At 38.3% G+C, this 19611-nt stretch overlaps 1 protein-coding gene across 1 annotated transcript in view; it reads right to left on the bottom strand.

Annotated features, from left to right (window-relative positions):
- MOCOS (molybdenum cofactor sulfurase) overlaps positions 1–19611 on the bottom strand; it is a 219082-nt gene that overhangs the window by 172144 nt on the left and 27327 nt on the right. Inside the window, exon 3 of the mRNA XM_074146562.1 lies at positions 17679–17745. Coding sequence (XP_074002663.1) covers positions 17679–17745 — 67 coding nt within the window. The remainder of the gene's footprint in view (positions 1–17678; positions 17746–19611) is intronic.

Raw genomic sequence — 19611 nt, 5'->3', positions numbered from 1 at the left:
CCTATCTGCAAACTCAGGGTAAAAACAGGATCTCACCTCTTCTGTCACTGTCTACTTTAAAATATTGAGTGTTAAGGGAATGCTAAGTTATTTGAATCAAGGACTGTCCGTCCTCTACCATATGTGAATTTAAGCATGGCAGAGATTTTGGCAATAGTAATGTTAAAATAGTTTCTGTCACTGAAACACAAACCCTAACAATGCCAAAACTGTAAGAGATGCAATGATGAATAAGGAACAACTTTTGGAAAACTACAGGATTCTTCCAATCCCCCATCTTTGAATTCTGTAAGCGGAAGAAAGAAGCCTATCCTTGCTTTTGTTGGAATTGTCTTCCTGTTACTCTGCAAAATCCTCTTTGAAAATGACAGGATTCTTCAACCACTATCTCCACAACTCTCTGTGGCTCCCAGAAAACCTTCTAAAAAGGTTTAAGAAGGTTGAATTTGCCATGCTTCAGATGGTAGCAAGTTTCCAGGTGTTATTATCCAGACACTCCAGCACTGTTCCACAAGGCTAAACATTCCCCATCTTCTTCCTTGCTCAAATAAACTCAAATATTGTACAGGAACAAGGAAGTGAAAATACTTTCAGATAATGCTTATAGTTGTGCATTCATTTGTCGTGTGGTGTTGCTTGCTTTCTTGGTTATGGTAATAACAAGCCATTTTCATTTAAATGGGATTATTAATTATTATGATGTATAACATCTCTTATGCTTCAGCTGTCCTGCAAAAAGAAACCCCTTCTTGCTTCATGGAGCCTATGAAAGATAAGGAGACCAAAGGAAAAGGATATTAGTATATATTTGGTACTGGCAACACATCCCCACGCAGTTCGGGAGACAATCCATTGCATAACATCTGCACCGATTTCAGTGCAAAAGTTAAATGAAATAGCCCAGCCCACCTCTTAAAGCACTTATAAAAGTACAGTGGGTACATAAACGAACACGAGTTATCAAAAGAAATTAGAGGCCACTTACAGCAGTACAGTCTCTCTGGTTTTGTGCATATAGAATAGACTATAGAAACTGTAGCGAGCTTTTCTTATCAAGAATGTGGATCCTTCATAATTTACATAAATTATTTGATAATAGCTGCAAATCTGTGTAAGCAGTTCAATTTCTACTAGCCCAACATTTGTCCTCAAAATTTATATTGTGTGATCAATGTGAGATGCTTACATATGGATAATTAAATTCAAAATCAGTGACAAAGGAAGACAAGTTTGGATAAATTCTCACTGGATAAAAAACCAGACACCATATCAATTTATGTATCCACTATTAAAAACACCTTTATATATTACGTACATTTGTGGGCTTTCATATTTTACCAGAACAACAGTGCACATCTTCCTGTGCTTGGCAGCAAACCAATTCCAGTGACTTAGGCAGAAACAGACTAACTCTGATATTGCAACAGCTGCAAAGCAGTACGTCCTCCAGGTAGTATTATGAGTCTTTGCAATTACCTTCACAGGTAATTATTCCAGGTTGTCTCCAAAACCAAGTGTGGAACGGGAGAGGGTTTAGGAAGAACAGGGTTTCTTGTACCCACAGGGGTTTGTGATTATGTTTTCCTATATAACCAATATTAATTGGATAAAAGCAGTACTTTATGGACCAAGTCTTTTTACCAATAGTTAGTGGCATCCTCAGGGAAAAAATGAAGTTTCAAACTCTTGGCCCAAATCAGCCAGAAAAAAGACTGCTTAGGAAAATATTTTTGTGACTTCCACTAGACATGCATACACAGGATCTACTTTATATTTTTCTACTTCATGCATTCTCTTCCCCCCAATTACCCAAACTGAAGTCTCTATTGTTGGTGCAACTTCTCTGTCCTGTTGTTACAAGCAAATTGTCACAGTAAAAACTCACAGAAAATCTAAAACCAAACCCCAGTGATAATTTTAGCCTCTTCAGAGGGATGGGGAGTAACTTTATGTCATGACAACCTCTGGTAGCATCTCTACCTCAAGCTCCTCCTGAGGGTGCTGTCAAATTTCAGATCAGTGTGTTACTGATGGAAAGAGGACTCCAAGACCTCTAGTACAGGGAAACCAGATGCTGGGTTTATCAGTTGCAGTTGAAATACACCCAAATAAGTACCTCTGGTGGAGAAAAAAAGTGAGCAGGCTGCTGGTATGAAGGATGCCATCTGTCAGGAGCCAAGCCACACACGAGCATCAGGCAGTCAACAAAATGCCTATTTGAGTCTACTAGCAAGCCTACTGCACTCTTCACTAGTACTGTCAATCAAAAAGCTTTCAAAAGTGAAAAGGGAGATACCGCAAGTCTCCCAGTATTTACAGCTAGCATGTCAGCTTTCCTCTTGGGAGCATAAGTCCCAGATGTGGGCTTTAACACCCACAATCTCACAGTCAGTGCAAGGAGAGCACCAAGTCTTTGCACAGACGTAAGACAGACCCAGCCACACAACCAGAGTCCCACAGAAGCAGAGATGCAGGAATCTTAAATTCTGTTCTGGGGTTTGGGTTTGTTTCGTTATTATTTGCTTAGCAGTTTATTCAAGGAAGAGTATTTTTTTAAAAGTCTGCTGCCATCATACATATATATTCTGATATCCACAGTATGACTTTCAAATCTTTTCAAGGGAGGCACCTGGCTAGAAGCTAAGGGCTGTTGCTTTTCTAGCAGCTTTTCAGAAGCAGCAGGGCTAGTTTGAGGATCTATTTTACATAGGCAATATCAGGACATAAAAGAGCTCATATAGTTGTTTTTAAATGGGAAATATATCTTGAAGTGATGCAGCTGACAGTGAAATCACTGAAGAGGGGCTGAGGAGTTAGAACATTCAGGTAAAAGTAGCGCAGCATATGAAGTGAGAAAATAATACTTCAGATAGAAAACAAGCAGGAAAAAAATTTAAGATCACAAAAAATGGTGATGAATGTCAGTATGTCTTTTCTCCTTAAAGTATAACTCTTCCCTGGACAATAATATGAGATCAATCTTATTCTGTGTAATGAAGCTAAAGAAGAGAAAAGAATGTCAAAAAGTCCTAAAATCTGCAGCTCATCAGGAAAAAGCTGAGAAACTAGCTGAGAAACTTTCCAAGCAGAATTTCTTCTAAAAGTTGGGTTTAAAGAGTGGGCTAGGGGAGTGGAGAAAGATGTAAGCAATAAAAATAAAATCATGGCAGCTGCAAAAGACTAAGAACCCTCTGGGGTTTCGAGATTATTTTAGGGCCTCTCATCTCAGTCTGCTCCACAGAAATAGAAAAATTGCTTATGTAAAGGCCAAAGAGTTTTCTGCCTCAGTGGCCTACCACCCACAGATTTGAATTTGGGTTTTTTTGTCCCCTTCACACTACCAGCCTTCTAGCCACATCAAAGGAACTACACAGGTATAACAGAGCACAAAATAGGGTTCTGTATTGAATGCTGCTCTGCTTTGCAAAGCTCATTCCTGTAGTCATATCACCTGCCCACAGTAGCATAAGGAAAACGTTACAATCTCTTTGCGTTGTTATTAAATCACCAGATAAACTTGTGAGCAAATAGCTAGAGTAGAGTGGCTAAGGAAAAGGGAAGAAACATTTATTCAAGAAATGTAGAAAATACACAATTAAGTTTACTAGAACACTATTTCCAGTTCATTAATCATTTTGGCCTGGTACAAACTGCTGTTGGGATCTAGAACAGAGAAAAGAAATCCACTATTTAATTTTGCATCTGACCAGTAGTACTTCTCTCCTGACTTGCATACCTTTCTCTGAGTTTAGTTTTATTTCAGATAACTCAGCTATGTGCTTTGGTGGTCATTTTTATCTGCAGCCCTAGTTTACTGTACCCACTGCAGGTAGCTTATGTAATTTATGGTTTTAATTTTTCTGCAAAGCACCTAGTACAATGGTGAGAGGCTCCATTTAAAATTACCGACATAAATAAGTAAATGTAATACCATTAGCATATAACAGATTGTGTTTATCAAACTATAAACACTGTAGGTTCCAAAAGTTCAGTGGCAGTGTGACTACCAATGCAGCAGAGGAACAAGTATTCATTTTCTAATAAGTCTAACAGACCCTAAAATGTTGCATAACACAGTAATAATGTCCTCACAATTTGCCAGGAAGAACTTAAGTTTCTCATTTTCTTCTTCACATTGTACCAGTAGCTTTCCCTGGGCAACACGCTTGTGCTAGACCTAAAAGCCGGAAAGTTACATACAGCCAAAAACCATCTACCAGAATTCCCCTGAAACCATTAACAGTGGGGAATAATGTTCCAGACAGGTGAGGACTATGCGCCCAGACGTAAAACCTTCTGAAAGCCGTTCTTTACCAAGTGATACCTAGGATCCTGGACTTTCCAGCCCCAGATCCACAAGTCAGTGCAAGCCTCAAGCAATTTGAGCATCTCCTCGGAGCACTGACCTATGGGCACGGTCCAAGGGAGTACTTGTCATTTTACATACCCACTTTCAGAGACCGGACACCAGCCTAGCAGGGACCTTAGGCATCCTGCATGCTACACCCGTTATTACGAGCTGCTGTGAGTCTGGCAGCAGTGGTTTTGACCATCTCCATTTGCCTGCCCCACTGCCTGCCAAAAACTACCCACCCTTGTCACAGCTGGCACTGAGCATATGTGCCTGTCTCCACTGCTTCAGCGTTGCATCCACCATCTGGACTTAAAATGACTGTCATCAGCAGCTCCAGTCTGCTGGCTCCAGTACCAAGGGTTAATCTCCGGAACAGGCACGGAAGGAGGCCATGGGAGAGAGTAACAGCACACAACCAAAGCACAGAGTATGAATTATGTCACAACTCATCGCAACAGCTCCCTTAAAAGCTGTCTTCAAACTGTTTGTCACATCAGAATGAATGAAGGATAAGTCTGATGGCCTCTGCTCACTAAACAGTATTTTTCTGTTTTTTCTTTTCCTTCTAGAAAGTGGCACTGTTCTGTATGCTATGCAGAATAAATCACCAGGGCGATTTGTTTCACTGTGGTTGTAAAAACAAGTTTAGCAACGTTTACATTTTGCGGTGATTGAACCTTCCCACAGAGCTGCCATTCACAAATTTTAAATGACTTACAATATGCTTCGCACCTAGGTAATTATATTCTAAGTTAGCAAGTTCACACACGCTCTCTTCTTCTAGAGACCCACGTGTGCTGGAGAAATTACTTCTGAATATGCTTAATTTTACAGTCTTCATTTTACACACTGTATGTAATCAAACTTTTTATTAAACATTGCCAAGCAATCTGTCTCATTTAAAATGAGCTGCTAGAAGAGGTAAAGGTCCATTAAGCTGTTAATTGCACACTATAACTCTGATTTCTTGAAAAGTTATGTTGAATATAGCTTCCCCAAATGCTTAATTCCGTATTTACCTAATTCTATTGCCATAGCTACGACATTGGTCAGGTATGTGATTACAAATCAATACAGCCACGCCAGCAAAATTCTCCCATCTAGAAAGAGGGAGCAAAAAAGAGGATTTCATTTCCATTTCTCTTGTTTGAGTTTGATATGGGGAATGTCACTGTACAGGTACAAAACACATTCTGCTAGTGTAGAAATACAAGTACACCCTAAAGGCAGAATGCTTCTGCTACAGTAATGGCTTAAGTGATTTGAGAGCTCAAATTCATTGCAAGTAAACCTCAATTAGACTTGAAAAATCAAAGTCAAGGAACTGACATAGAAAATTTTATATGCCACTGTTTTTAAATTACTTATAATGGAGGTCAAAAAATACTTCAGGCTGTGAAAATAAAACTGAGATGACTACAAAATACATAAGCCACATAGAAACATTCTCAAAAAGACTGCCATCTCTTATATATGGTTCTGAAGTTGTTTGAATGCAGGCCTTTGTATGCAAAAACCATCATCAAAACATTTAAATTTGGCTGTACCAAACTCAAGAAACATCAGCATTTTTTACATACTAGCTAATTAACCAGACCTTCCTTTATATCATGTACCCTTGTCAAATAAAATTGTGTTTCTCATTCTTCAATGACTTTATATCCTCTTTGTTTTAGTTTGTAGTAACATGAATCATATGATACTGAAATTAGAGACAGCGGAAAAGGATGAAGCATATATTTTTCTCTCTCAAAAGGCACATAATTCAAAGCACAGTATCACATGAATGTTGACAGTTATCCCTCCCCCATTCCATCAGATGTGCAGATCTCCTCACAACACTGAGAATGAAGTAATTAGCCCTAGTATACCTAAATTTATTACCTCTAGTAAGAGACTATCAAGGGATTCTCCTCTGAGCCTTATGACCTGTCCATAGGATCACCTTCAGCCACCTGGCTTTCCAGCCTCTTGTGAAAGCCATGCTGTTTAAAAACAGCAGGGCACCTTCCCAGCAAGAATTTTTGGTCAATCCCTTCCCACTCTGGAAGGCCTGTGATGGCTCCGAATCTCCATGTGATCCTTCCTTACATACAACAATATTCTTCACCACACTGTCCACAGGGGACAACCACAACCAGCAACCCCTCAGAAGAAACACCAGAACCCAGGTGCTTTAGCCCTTTCGTTGATACTCATTGCTACAGCTCTGACTTTCATGGGCCACAACTAGGAAGAAGGTTATCTTAGCTCTTTTTCACACAATAGAAAAAACACCTGAAGAAATCAAAAGGGCCCCAAATTTACAAAAGAAAACACCGTATTTTGTTAAGTACAAACAGCCTTGAAACATATCAGCGCTATCTTTCAAATTACAATAGCTGTTCAGGGCCTGAGACTTCAGATTAAGAGAATTAAATCTCCAAAACTCAGTGGAGTGTGTGCTTATTTAATTAAAAGCAGGCAGAATTTCATTTGCACTTCATTGTTAAGAATACCACCTATAATATCACATTTTGGCAGTGCAGCTTAACTCCAATTTATACTAAACACATACTTCAAACTCATTCTGAAGTTCATTACAAACTCTAAATGCCAGTACTATTTGCTATAGCAATCCCATCCCATTTAGATGTTTAAATAGGCAAACATGGTCAGATAAACTCGGATCGTCTCGTGAATGTTCTACACTTTTTCAGATGAAGTCTTTTGCATTTGACCCGCTACTGTGAGCTACATTGTGTATCCTTGATTTTAAATTTTCACAGGTATGGCTCAAGGTGTTGAAAAACCACAGAGCTTTTTTGCTTGTACCTGTACATCAGGTTATTTTATTTTCCTCCTACAAATGAAGCAGCATATTATACTAATTACTGGACTATATCCCACACAGCAAGGATTTCTCACTGACTGACAGAAATTTACCCTTGTGCACTGCCTTCAGACACAATGCATATGGCCCAGACTGGCACATGGTAAAACTTTCTCCCACTCAAAGGTGAAAGAGGGAGATTTGAAGAGAAGCAACAGCATCCCATTTACAGAGACAGCCACTCAAGACAGCTGGAAAGTGCTACTGGAAAATTGGTGGCCTGCCTTTATCCTCTGAGCAGCTATGTCAGCCAGCCAGGCAGGAGGGAGGAGAGACACTGCTCCTACCCCTTTTGGCTCAGGCAAGTTTAGTTACTTCACCTATTTCATGGCTGTTCAGGCTTTTTCCTTGGCTAAGGTAACTTGTTAATAACAGATTTACAAACTTCTTTCTATCTATTACTGCAACACATTTAACTCCTCACAAATAAAGCCAGGCAAAGTTTATGCTGCAGTCATAGACAGCAATACAGAAATTATCCTCTTATAGCACACTATTTACATGGGAGAAACACAACGAAGTAGAGTTATGAGGTCTGTTATAATCCAGGCTCAGTCACTGCTTTCATACACTGTCTCAGCCACAATACTTCAGAGGTCTGTACAGTTTCTTACTCCAGTTTGAAAGCACAGTAAAACCCAAAGAGCTAGAAGGGCAGGCTGGTTACTGTAAATGTGTCATTACACGATTGCAGATAAAAATCAAGTGATCAAAACCATCCATAAGCACTTTTTGCAGGGGAGGAAACATTTCCCTAGTATGTTACTAAAAACACAAATTAAACTGTGTATACGATGTTAATCATCGAATCACAGAATATTTTGGGTTGGAAGGTACCTTTAAAGGCCATCTAGTCCAACCCCCCTGCAATAAGCAAGGACATCTTCAACTAGATCAGGTTGCTCAGAGCCCCATACAACCTGACCTTGAATGTTTCCAGGGATGGGGCATCTACCACCTCTCTGGGCAACCTGTTCCAGTGTTTCACCACCCTTACTGTAAAAAATTTCTTCCTTACATCTAATCTAAATCTACCCTTTTTTAGTTTAAAGCCATTACCCCTTGTCCTATTGCAACAGGCCCTGCTAAAAACTTTGTCCCCGTCTTTCTTATAAGCCCTCAGAGGTCAGTTTTGGTATTTTTTTCATCATCTGTGGTCTTTTAGTGGTTTTTCTTTTGCTTCCTGCATGAAAATACTGTTTTCATAGCTATTTTTGTGAATAGATTTTCCAAACATGTGATTCATATCTCTGAAACCGCCCCTATCACATAATAGATATTGTGCAAAAAATGTAATGAAATACCAAACACCTTAAAAAAGGTAAAAGAAAGACAAATGAAAAGGCTGAGAAAAGCCCGAGTGCTGAAAAGCTCTTTTGAACACTATCGACTGTGAACTCTGGATTCATTGCAAGCCTAGGGAGTCTTCATAAAATCCAAAGCATACACATCTTACTCCTCTAAACAGTCTCACCATCCAAAAGCTCACAATAAATTCCAAAGTATTAGCAACATGTTATTGAGCAGGCACTCAATAACACTAATGATGCTATTTTCTTCTGCCTTGAAACATACCAAATATACTAATAAAATCTAGCAAATTAAACCTGGATTCACTAGACATTATTAGCCTTAATATAAAGGAGACAGGCCTGTTCAAAGGCTTGCTTCATTTATCATTCATATTCCTGCATCTTACCATGGCTCATGTTGCTTCTTAAAGGCACCCTTTAATTTCAAGGACACTATCTTTGCTTACAACCTTCGTATTAGAAGTAGAGAGTTAAAACCAGTGAGAAACTTGAGTCAATGAAATAAGCAGACGAAAGAATAAAGAAAGTTAGAAGGAACTCATTAATGTTGTCAGGATATGCTACAAAGGTCTATCTGAGTTTCAGACACTCATTCGCTGTGTATTTTCAAACTACCAATGAGAACTAGTGCATTTAGCTTCAAAGAACTAGATGTTCAAAGGGATCGAGTTAATTAAATAATTTTCTCTTCTTCAAGTCAACGTTGTTTCCCACACAATACCTGTCTATACAAAATCTCATAGTCTTTCATTTTTGCTCCATTCATATGAGTATCAACCAGTTTACGGACATTATCACTTCCAGCCTAGCATGAAATTTCAGAACAAAAACAAACAGGAAGAATCAGCTTCCAACAAATTTTCCATTCTAGAAGAATCCCCACAAAGAGTGCTTCCTTTCATCCTGGAAATCCATCTTGTCTGCAGGTTTGCTCTACTCATTTGAAATGCCCATGCCATTTCCTTATCTTTACAATAATTTTTGCCTTCTCCTAGCACCCAGAATATTTGATCAGGTCACATCACTATTTAAAGAATCCTTTATTCTGTCTCAATTACCACACCCTTGATTGCCATACTGCAAGAGCTATTTCAATGACTCCATTCTACTTCGCCTACACATTTCAGAAATATGAAGGCAATCCAGAACAAGTTTAGAGACAGGGTCAATGGGATTGGAAGGGGGAATGAAGAATACACCTAGGAAGTAGAATCTAGAGGAGCTTATCTTGTTTAACCTATGAGAACAAGAGAATGGGGCTGGGCTCTCTACATAAACACACCAGAAGAGGTTAAGCCTAGAAAAGACCCCAAAAAGCTATAAGTAACAGAAAATTTTGGCACAGAAACAAAAGGACACTGGCTTCTCATCAGGCAATGGAAAGAGTTTTCTGTCCCTCCCAGTGGGAAGGGATCATCAACAGTAGATTAAAAATACCATGTAATAGCAAAAGATGAGACACAAAACCCCTGAAGGTCACATGCATTCCCATACTCTTGATCCATACCAGTAGGGATGTCTTTATGACTTGGCTTTCCTGAAACCTAGCACCATAAAACCCTTACCGTGCCTTCACACTCTTATTTCATCTCCGGTCGAGCTAAGGTGGCCGGTTTGCACCGCTACCCCATGCCAGTCACTGCTCATCCTCCCGTGCTCCCTGCTCTACTTACTCAGTTTCTTCAGCTCAACACTGCCACTGCGATGCTCCCGCTGTCTCTGCTTCCTCTAGTGTTTAACAAATCACCCGGGCAGCCTGAAAGTTGTGCAGCTTCCCCACTGAAAATTTAAACATTTCTGTAGCAAAAAACAGGGCAGCAATGGCCTTAGTAACAAGCCATTATATATTTAATGAACACAGCTAGATGGCATCTGCCTGTGGCTGGGTGGGTTCTCAGTGCTGAGGGGAGATAAAAAGGCTCCAACCACTAACAGGTGTGAGAAATTACTGAGAATTTCAGCAAGACAGCAGGTTGCAGAGGGCAGCAAAAGAGAAAAAAACCCCAGCATTAGGACTACAGCATCTAGAAGGGTGCTGTAAATAACCTGCTCATCAGAGAGAGCTAAAGGCATGTGCCATTGTTTGGCAAAGCAAATGTGTTTGCTCTGTCTGTAAGAAGACCAGATGAGCTATAGATAGTCTGGAACAATGCATAAAAGCCAACCGCATTATTAGAGATGAGAAGGCAGATGCAGTTATACTTGATGTAACAGGGATAGAAGATAATTCTCAGGCTACATCAAAACCGAGAGAAAAAAAATAAAATGAAATTGCTCAAACACTGCAGAGTCACCTGTCCCCAAAGCTGCCACTACTTTCAGATCATAGCTGCTTCTGGAGAAAAAATAATGGACGTTCCTGAATACATCGCTACATTCAGGAGGTTAAAAGTTCACCAGTAGTTTAGAAATATAGATATATATTCAAAATGTAAATAATACACTATGAACTAGCTAGTCCCTTTTCATAATGATAACCATTTCAGTGGATATCAGTGTTTAAAGTGCTAAAAATCAAGCCAGCATCAAAGAGCTAAGGAAACAGAATAGTAAGTAGAGTCAGAATTCACATGCTTTTGGATGGGGAAAAAGATTCGTAATGCAAATGATGATTGTTTAAGGACTCAAGTCTGCTGGTTAAAACTGCAGCAAGGTGAGGCTCAGGTAGCAAATATAAGGATGAGTGCAAAAAGCTCTGCCTTTCAGCAGCAGTGACACCAGGAATTTCAGATTCATTGAGACACAGATGCCACCAGGGAAGCCCTTGGGAATGCTGTAGAGTCTCTTCAACAACTTAATTTTAACAACAGATGAAGTATTCAGATTGCTTTACAAGTGAAATGAATAAGATTCAAAATGGAGCTCGATGCTGCGTTCGCTAACTTCACAGAAAGATTATTAGAGACTACTTAAAATTGTGCAGTAATAAATTATCTCTGTGCTTCTAAAAACATAGATGCATTTGTCTTTTCCAGGGTTATGATATTAAATATAACAGAAGATATAAACAGCATAGGTTAAACTTTCATCCACCATGCACTTCCTGGTAGAGGATCTGTAAAGTTTCAGATGGTGGAGCAAAACAGAAAGTGTCTGCAGTCTTCAAAAAACTTAGACATGAGAAAAAATACCAGCTGAATTTTAGCCAACACATATAAGTCAAGACAGCATTCAACATTTCCTAACTTGACTTGAAAAAAATGGAGCACCTCTTCAATGCTACATAACTTACACTGAGAAACAGAAGTGCACTGAAGGCAAAACGAATTTGTCAGGCTCAACAGGTGCACACAGGGGATGGCAGAAATCACTTTGTGCTAAATATCCAGTCTTCCAAAAGCCTTACTTATAAAACCAAATAATCATCTAGGCCAGTAATGAGGTTGCCAGATTCCCCTGGGGCTGGCAAAGGGATTGCTTGGGCTCCCAGCAGATAGACAGGACTATATTACTACTCACTAAACAGCCAGGGCAACACGTTACAAGAAGAGTCACAGACTGTTGTCTCACTATACTACTTCTTAGAAAACAACTGCAAATCCAGAAAAAGAAGGAACCCTGCATTTCTTCTACATCTACTGTACAACCTAGGCAGGGAAAAAAGCTTCCATGTAAAACCTGAAAGAGGCAAAGAGAATAAATAAAGAGAAGGGAAAAATAGAATTTGCATTGGGGAAATTTCACTATTTTTATTAATATATTATATTTCAATTGGAATATCTCATTCATCAGTTCAGATGCCCTCTCACAAGCTTCTCCACGGACACAGAGACCATCAGGTCCCTGCCAAAAGAGCAGCTGAGGAGGCAGCGAGGCTGTATGTGTTTAAAAAACACAAACTAGCATGGTGGCCTGAATCCAAGTAAGCCTGTACCACTCTCCCTACTCTGAATGTTATTTAGAGAGCAATGACACAGCAAGATCACTTTTAAACTCATTCTCCATTGCTTCTTTGTCACAGCCACATTATAAAAGCAGATTACTGAGGTTTTTTTCTGAATTGGAAAGGAAAAAAATTAAAGGTCGTGTCTACCCTTTTTCAGACCTCTTTGCAAAACACCCTCTAACCACCCATACAAATTAAACTCAGAATTGCCCAGAAGCATTTCATCCTTTGCATTCATAAAGTAGTAATCTTGACCTCCAGATTTTAATTTATTTTACTGAAATATTTATTTCTTTCAATAAATGATGCATCCCAGATTTGGCTCTCTTTGCAACAAAGAGCATGACCGTGAATGTACAAATTTTATTTACTGCAATCTCTTCATACAAACCATGAAGTTATAAAGGTGACTACCAGAAGATTAACAGACTATTAGCCAATTCCTTTCTAAAGCTTCAGTTTATCAAGTTAACGGTTAATGAATTTATTAAAACAGAGATGAAAGTCCAAGAGCACAGCTACAAAGTAAACCAGACTGATTTCATTGGTTCTTAAACGAGTCTCCTAACTCATTAAAAAACAACAATACCTATTACCCTGTCCAGGAGCTTTTTTACTACCTTGCATGGGATGGCAAAGAGTAGACCAACCAAAAGTAATGGATTGACTCCTAGAAACAACTATTTATAAAACTGAGTCCTTTGTCTTCATTTTAAGTTTGCTATTCATACCACTAGCTTTTTTCTTTTAGTGCTAAGAAGGAAAAGAAAAGGGTTCTCACAGTTGCATAAAAGGCTAGGCGCAGCCAGAAGAAAACAAGCAGCATCTGCACCAGAGCCATTGCTCTGTTGTCGCTCAGTGCGTAATGGAGCACAGAGTCGAGATATCAGCCAGCTCACTGTGGACACACCAGGATTGCTTCATTGCACGCCTGTGTAAAATCATTTCATGAACCATGAGGAAAAAGATCACCCTTCTTGCCTATTATGAAGCTCTTCCAAAAAACCCTATCCATTATTCATAATTATCTTCTAATGCTTCTCCCATTTGTCACGTACAGAGTCACCCCAGTGAGCACTGTCTCTTTTTGCTAGACTTCACCAACTGTGGTATTTCAGAGCTGCCCTGGCACCTGAGCGGTGGGATCAGGAAGAGCTGCATTTGCACATGGCGTTATAAAACAAGCATGCAACAGGGCTGAACCATCCCAGTTTTGAAACAAGGTTTTCAAGTTGATAGGTATCATTAAGGAGGACAGGACGCAGCACTCAGATGTCACTCATCCATACAGTCTCCCATCGATGACCTTTGCAAAGGACAAATCAATACTAAGCAGATACTCTATCTACCATCTCTTACTGTGTAGGAAAGGTCAACCAATTTTCATGTATATATCAGTTCTAGTATTACAGTTTTCAGACACAGAACTGCTTAAACCTGGGAATAAAGAAAAAATTCTTATCTTGCGCATAGCACCATGTCAGAACGTGATAATTTAAAAAAAAAAAAAAAAGACCTGGAATGGAAATTTATTTCGTAAGCAAGGTACAATGCTCATAGAAGGAATGTAAAGCTTTACCTTGCTATCCTGGACTGATCTCTATAAATACAATGTAAATGAAATTATAAACAGCATTTATAAGACTGCTTCCTTAGCAAAATCTGATACTACCTGTGTGCTTTACCACAGAAGCAATTATTTTTTTAAAATAAATTTTAAAATACTAAGCCATTTACATTCATTTTGTGCATGATCGCTGCACCTTTTTTTGATCGTATGTGCAGGCCCACAGAGATTATTCTCCTCTTATAGTTCAGTTAGATGGCATATTTTGAGAGAGGCCTTTATAGATATACACGTTTTGCTTCTATATTTAAACTTGATCCCATTTAGCTCAATGCCAAATCCTTTTAGCTTCAGTGAGAAAATTCTATAATACACATATTGGCAGAGTCTGGGAGATGCCTGGTGCTGAAATCTTAGCTGAAATTTCTTGCCTTTTTTTTTTTTAAATATATATTTGAATTCCCAAAGTATACTTAAGTTTAATATTTCATAGTACCTGAAAGTTCAAGGATGAACATCAGAACTCTATAAAATTCAACAACACTGTGTTTAAATGAAAAAGGCATCCTTTTGCATATCTTAAACACACCACAAACATAAAACAACACTAAAACTTCAGTTTGGCTCTGGTTAGAAGATGCTGCTGCACTATTTGATATTGCAATTGTAAGATCTACAAGGACAACGTTTTAAAATATTCAGAAAGCTAGTATCATAAAATGCTTGCATATGGGAAAAGGGTTATTTAATACTCCATGTAATGAATTTCTGAGTTGCATTATCTCTGCAGCATCGTAAGGAGATACTGCACTCATGTTCTTTAGCTGTATGGAAATGGAGCAATGGCATTTCCACACATCCGTAAGCAAAGTCATAAAAAGGATCTATAATCTTTTGATGCATACATTTAATACATTTAGGTAAGGTTTATTACAGTTCTTACTTCCTCTTCTCAGTGTCACTCATGGTTAATGTTGAGATACACACAATGTTAAAAATCTCTCAGTAGTTCAAGTAAAAAGAAGCAATATTTTTAAGAATAAAATAGTTATTTTTACTCTTATTGTACTTGAATTGGTCAAGAGGTAAGCTGTTTTGATTATTGTCATTTTGTAAATCATAAAAAAATCCATTGACTCAAATATTTAATTATTTATGTTATTTTCTTGCAAATCCATGTTCTAAGAGTGGTTTCTGTCTGTCAAACAAATATGAAGGCAAAACCAAATCATACAGCTTTGCACTGTGAAACAATGTATACTGCCAGATTAGGAAAGTCTATTAAGTCTATTCTGGTGCTGCTATCACCAATATTGACAAATATAAATTAGAAATTAAGCTTTGTGTTTATTTTTAATTAGTCACTTGTGTCATCTCATCAGAAATTCAAATTAAAAATAAAAAAAAAATATCATAGAATCATAGAATGGTTAGAGTTGGAAGGGACCTTAAAGATCATCGAGTTCCAACCCACCTCCCATGAGACCAGGTTGCTCAAAGTCCCATCCAGCCTGGTCTTGAACACTTCCAGGGATGCAGCATCCACAACTTCCCTGGGCAACCTGCTCCAGTGTCTCACCACCCTCACAGTAAAGAATTTCTTCCTAATATCTAGTCTGAATCTACCCTCTATCAGTTTAATACCACTACCCCTCACCTTACTGCTATACTCCCCAGTTCCTCCCCAGTATAGCTTTTTTTCAGTGTTTGACCCCAAGACAATCGTATACCCCGTATCATATATGACCCCAAGCCAAACTTCTGGCTGCAGCCATGTGGCAAAAGCAGAATTGTAAGCAAGCAGTTAATTTTAAGATTTCTGAAACTACCCACTGAATTATTCTTTCACTGAGGAAATCCAGTCTATGTGCTGTGATGCAGGACAGAGCTGCCTGTCTCCTCCTCTTATCATAGTGCTTATTTTGATTAGCTGCAATGGCACGGAGCTATAGATTTTTAATATACTTTTATTGCCTTTTAGATAGATGACCTAGTGACAGTGTTTTTCGGGCATTTTCTTCCTGAATTTTTATGACTATGCCTTTTTGATGACTATGCTTTTTAAATTTTTATTGGGGAATAATGGCTGAATTTCTATAGGGATAGATGACAAATTCTATTAGGTGCAATACTGAAAATGTTCATCTGGATGCAGAGGGCTTTTTTAAAAAAAAAAACCCACAAACAAACAAAACCAAACCAAAACCCAACACTACCAACACTATGGTTCTTGTCATCTCCCATCCTGCTCTTATAAAAGTCTCACGCTTTTTTAAAGCAGGATCCAAAATAAAACAGGCTTAAGATGTCAGCTCTTTTAAAGTAATTTACGTAAGTTACACAGTGGAAGTCTATTTCCTTACTCCCTAACAATGAAGAACGCAGAGTACAATAGTAATTACTCTAGAAAGAGCTACACTTTCTACTGTGCCTTCATAAGAAGAACGATTAAATGGCAACATTGAAATATCACTGAGAGTAAATGGAAACCAGAATGTTAACACTGCATGTGAGCACACAGGTACGATCAGGAGGCTCTGCAGGACTGTAGGTATTGCTGTACCTGGCTATACGTGTCTGGTTTTGAAAACGGCTGTTCCTCATAGATAGGAATATCCACTTTCATTTGGCCCTACATTAATCGTTTGTCATTTTGTACAGTGTAAGAGAGGGTAGTGGAAGAAGCAAAAATAAATACTTTCTCCAGAAACTTGGTGGCAGAGGGGGTGTGGGGTGGGGGGGGGAGGTTATAGCCAGCTAGAAAACTTGTTTTTTTACACCCTTACAAAAGTGCAGTCAGAAAAAAACCAGCAGAAAGGTGTAAGGCAGATATTCTTCATTACAGATATGAACACTAAAAAGCTATGGTTCCATTGTTATTGATCTGAATTCTGTGGTGTGTTTTGGAGAAATCTTGGCTCTTAAGGAACATGGTAAGACAAAGAGAATCCATGACACTTCTTTCCTTGCACAGAGGAATAAAATGGCAAGAGTTACCTAAAACAAACCCCTAAAACCAACAACCAAGTACCTAAGTTGGATATTTCTTCACGGTGTAAACTAATGGCAAGAAGTGTACTTTCAGCACACGTTATCCTGAACTTTCACGGGGATACCTTATTTAGAGATTCAGTTCACTTTCTGGCCCACATCCAGAAGCCCCAACACTCAAATTTACCTTTTCTTTTTTCTCTTAAAAATTACACTAAACTACTTTAAAAGGTATTTTATTATTCCAACAGTAGTAAGTACCTGCTGTAAAACAATGTACACATTCCCATAAGGTTTTTATAAATTCTCACAAGCCATTACGCCCTGTTTAATTTAATCTGAATTTAACCATGTCCTTGCACTTAGTTCCACCTTTCAATCTTAGCATACCATCTTACTAATAATAGCTTTTGAGATTTCAACTTCTGTATCTTAATTAAAACTGTAGACGTATATTACAGCGCTAATTTAACTACGGAACTTTGAGAATTGGGGCATCTGGGAAAAAAAGAACTGACTGTCCAACACTTGACTGTCCAAGTACTTTGTGTTTTAAAAGTGAGGTGTTTTCTTTAGGTGTGACAGATGATCCTCAGAAAATGACATCACATCAAAGTCATCAAAACAGCACAGGCCTAATCAAAATGAAAACTATGAAGCACATCATACAAAATCTGAAAGAAAGATTTCTCTACCTGTATCGGACATGCTCGATTGTGTCATGTGTCAGCTTGCTGCTGATATTGTGACTATGAGGGTTGCCTAGGAGACAGCAGAGATACAGAAGTTAATCATTAATCACAATTTTGCTATTAATTTTTTCTTTTATCAAAGTTTTACACCAAGCCAGCCTGAAAAGATGACAAAGAAAGATTTAACATATACTTCACAGCAATGCCCTGAAGCTCTTTAGAGCAGTTAGTTAAGAGAAGGGACGTATAACAGAAGAAAGCAATTATGACAGACCTTGAAACTTAGGCTGGATCTCTTAAGAATACTTAGGCAGTTCCCTTAAAAAGAAAATGCAACTGCATATGCACAAATGTACTAGCAAAAACTACATGTAGAACGCACATTCATAAATATATTTGTGCACTAGTTAAGAAGCAATTTAGAAGAGACAGCATCTGGAGGTAACAGACATTCGTGATTGGACACCAGGACTAACCCTGCTTTTCTTACTCTCTGAAATTCAAGTAGCTCATGAAAATATAAATTTTAGTGCGAAATTAGTAGCCACCATAGTACAGCTCAGCATAGGCATGTATTAACAATTAAGACAGCACATAAGAAGGGCACAAAGTTATCTTCTTAAGCAAAAAAGATTACAGCAATATCCACACAGGCACAGCATGCTTTCCTATTAGTAAATGCTTAAAGAACATGCCTAAACAGTTTGAAAAGAGAACAAGAAGAAAATTGCTATATTTAATACAGTTTTGCAGCAGGCTGCAATATTAGCTACTCTCTTTTTGAAATTTCAAAATCACCCTGCTGAAAGTTATTGAGCGAAGGCGCTAAAAAGAATAATAAATTTCGAGCTCAAACCCAAAATCTAATACCTAGACTTTTCATGTCTGATGTTGCATTTCTGTAATTTCCAATTCAAATATTCTCAATTTAGAAGTGAGAATCTCTCTTACTTATATTCCTTTCCCTCATTTACACATGCAACAGCTAAACTGCAGTTCTTTGGGCCTGTGGATTATCACCAAGAAGCCAAACTGCAAGTCAAACTCCCCCTTCACTCACATCTGTGTCTATTAAATGAACTAATTTTATACAACAGTTACTGCCCTCAGAGTATCAGAAATGTAACTTAAAAAATAGAGACTTGACCATACTAGAGCTCTCATTATCATTTTAGATGAAAGCAGTATTAAAAAAGATAGGATTTGTTCTCCCACAGCATTATAGGTACTATGCAAATTGCTCCAAATTGGCAGGACTATTTCTATTCACATGCACTCAATTGATTCAGAAAATTAATTTTTTTCTGCCACAGATGGTACTTATAATAAGGGTTGAGCCCAATGTTGTTTGAAATAACTGACATCAGAGTGCATACATTTCACTTTACAATGGCTGTAGTGACAGAACATTAATTTTAATATCACTGACAGGCAAATGAACAGGAGATTTTAAATGTAACCAAATCAATGTATCTTGTTAGAAAAAAACCAAGAACATCTATTTCATAGTGCAACTTAAATCCACACTCTGGATCCTGGCCTCGACAGCATTCAGGAAATAAAAGAGGGGGAAATGACATTACAATGGCACATTGAAAATGAAAACTACCCAGAACTCTCAAGCGGCTCTCTCAGGTGATCAGCACAAGTGTGCCAGTGCTTGAGTGAACACAGTTTTCTTTTAAAGCAGTGGTACCTAGTTCCCAAGTGAGGAATCACTTTGCTCTATGTATCTGGGAGCACAAGACAGACACAAAACTAGCAAAAAGGACGCATAACCCGAAGAAAGCAATACACAGTAAGAAATTTTGATTACTTCAGTAAACATGCTCACAAAATACATAGATAATACTGTACAGTAAATTTTTTTTCTGGTTGAGCATGAATCACTCTAGTGTAAATTGTCTCAAACAGTAGCAATATTTCCTAAACAATG

Source organism: Numenius arquata, chromosome 4, assembly GCF_964106895.1.
Source record: "Numenius arquata chromosome 4, bNumArq3.hap1.1, whole genome shotgun sequence".
NCBI lineage: Eukaryota > Metazoa > Chordata > Aves > Charadriiformes > Scolopacidae > Numenius > Numenius arquata.
The sequence above is the reverse complement of the archived record's forward strand: the minus strand, read 5'-3'. Positions and strand labels throughout refer to the sequence as shown.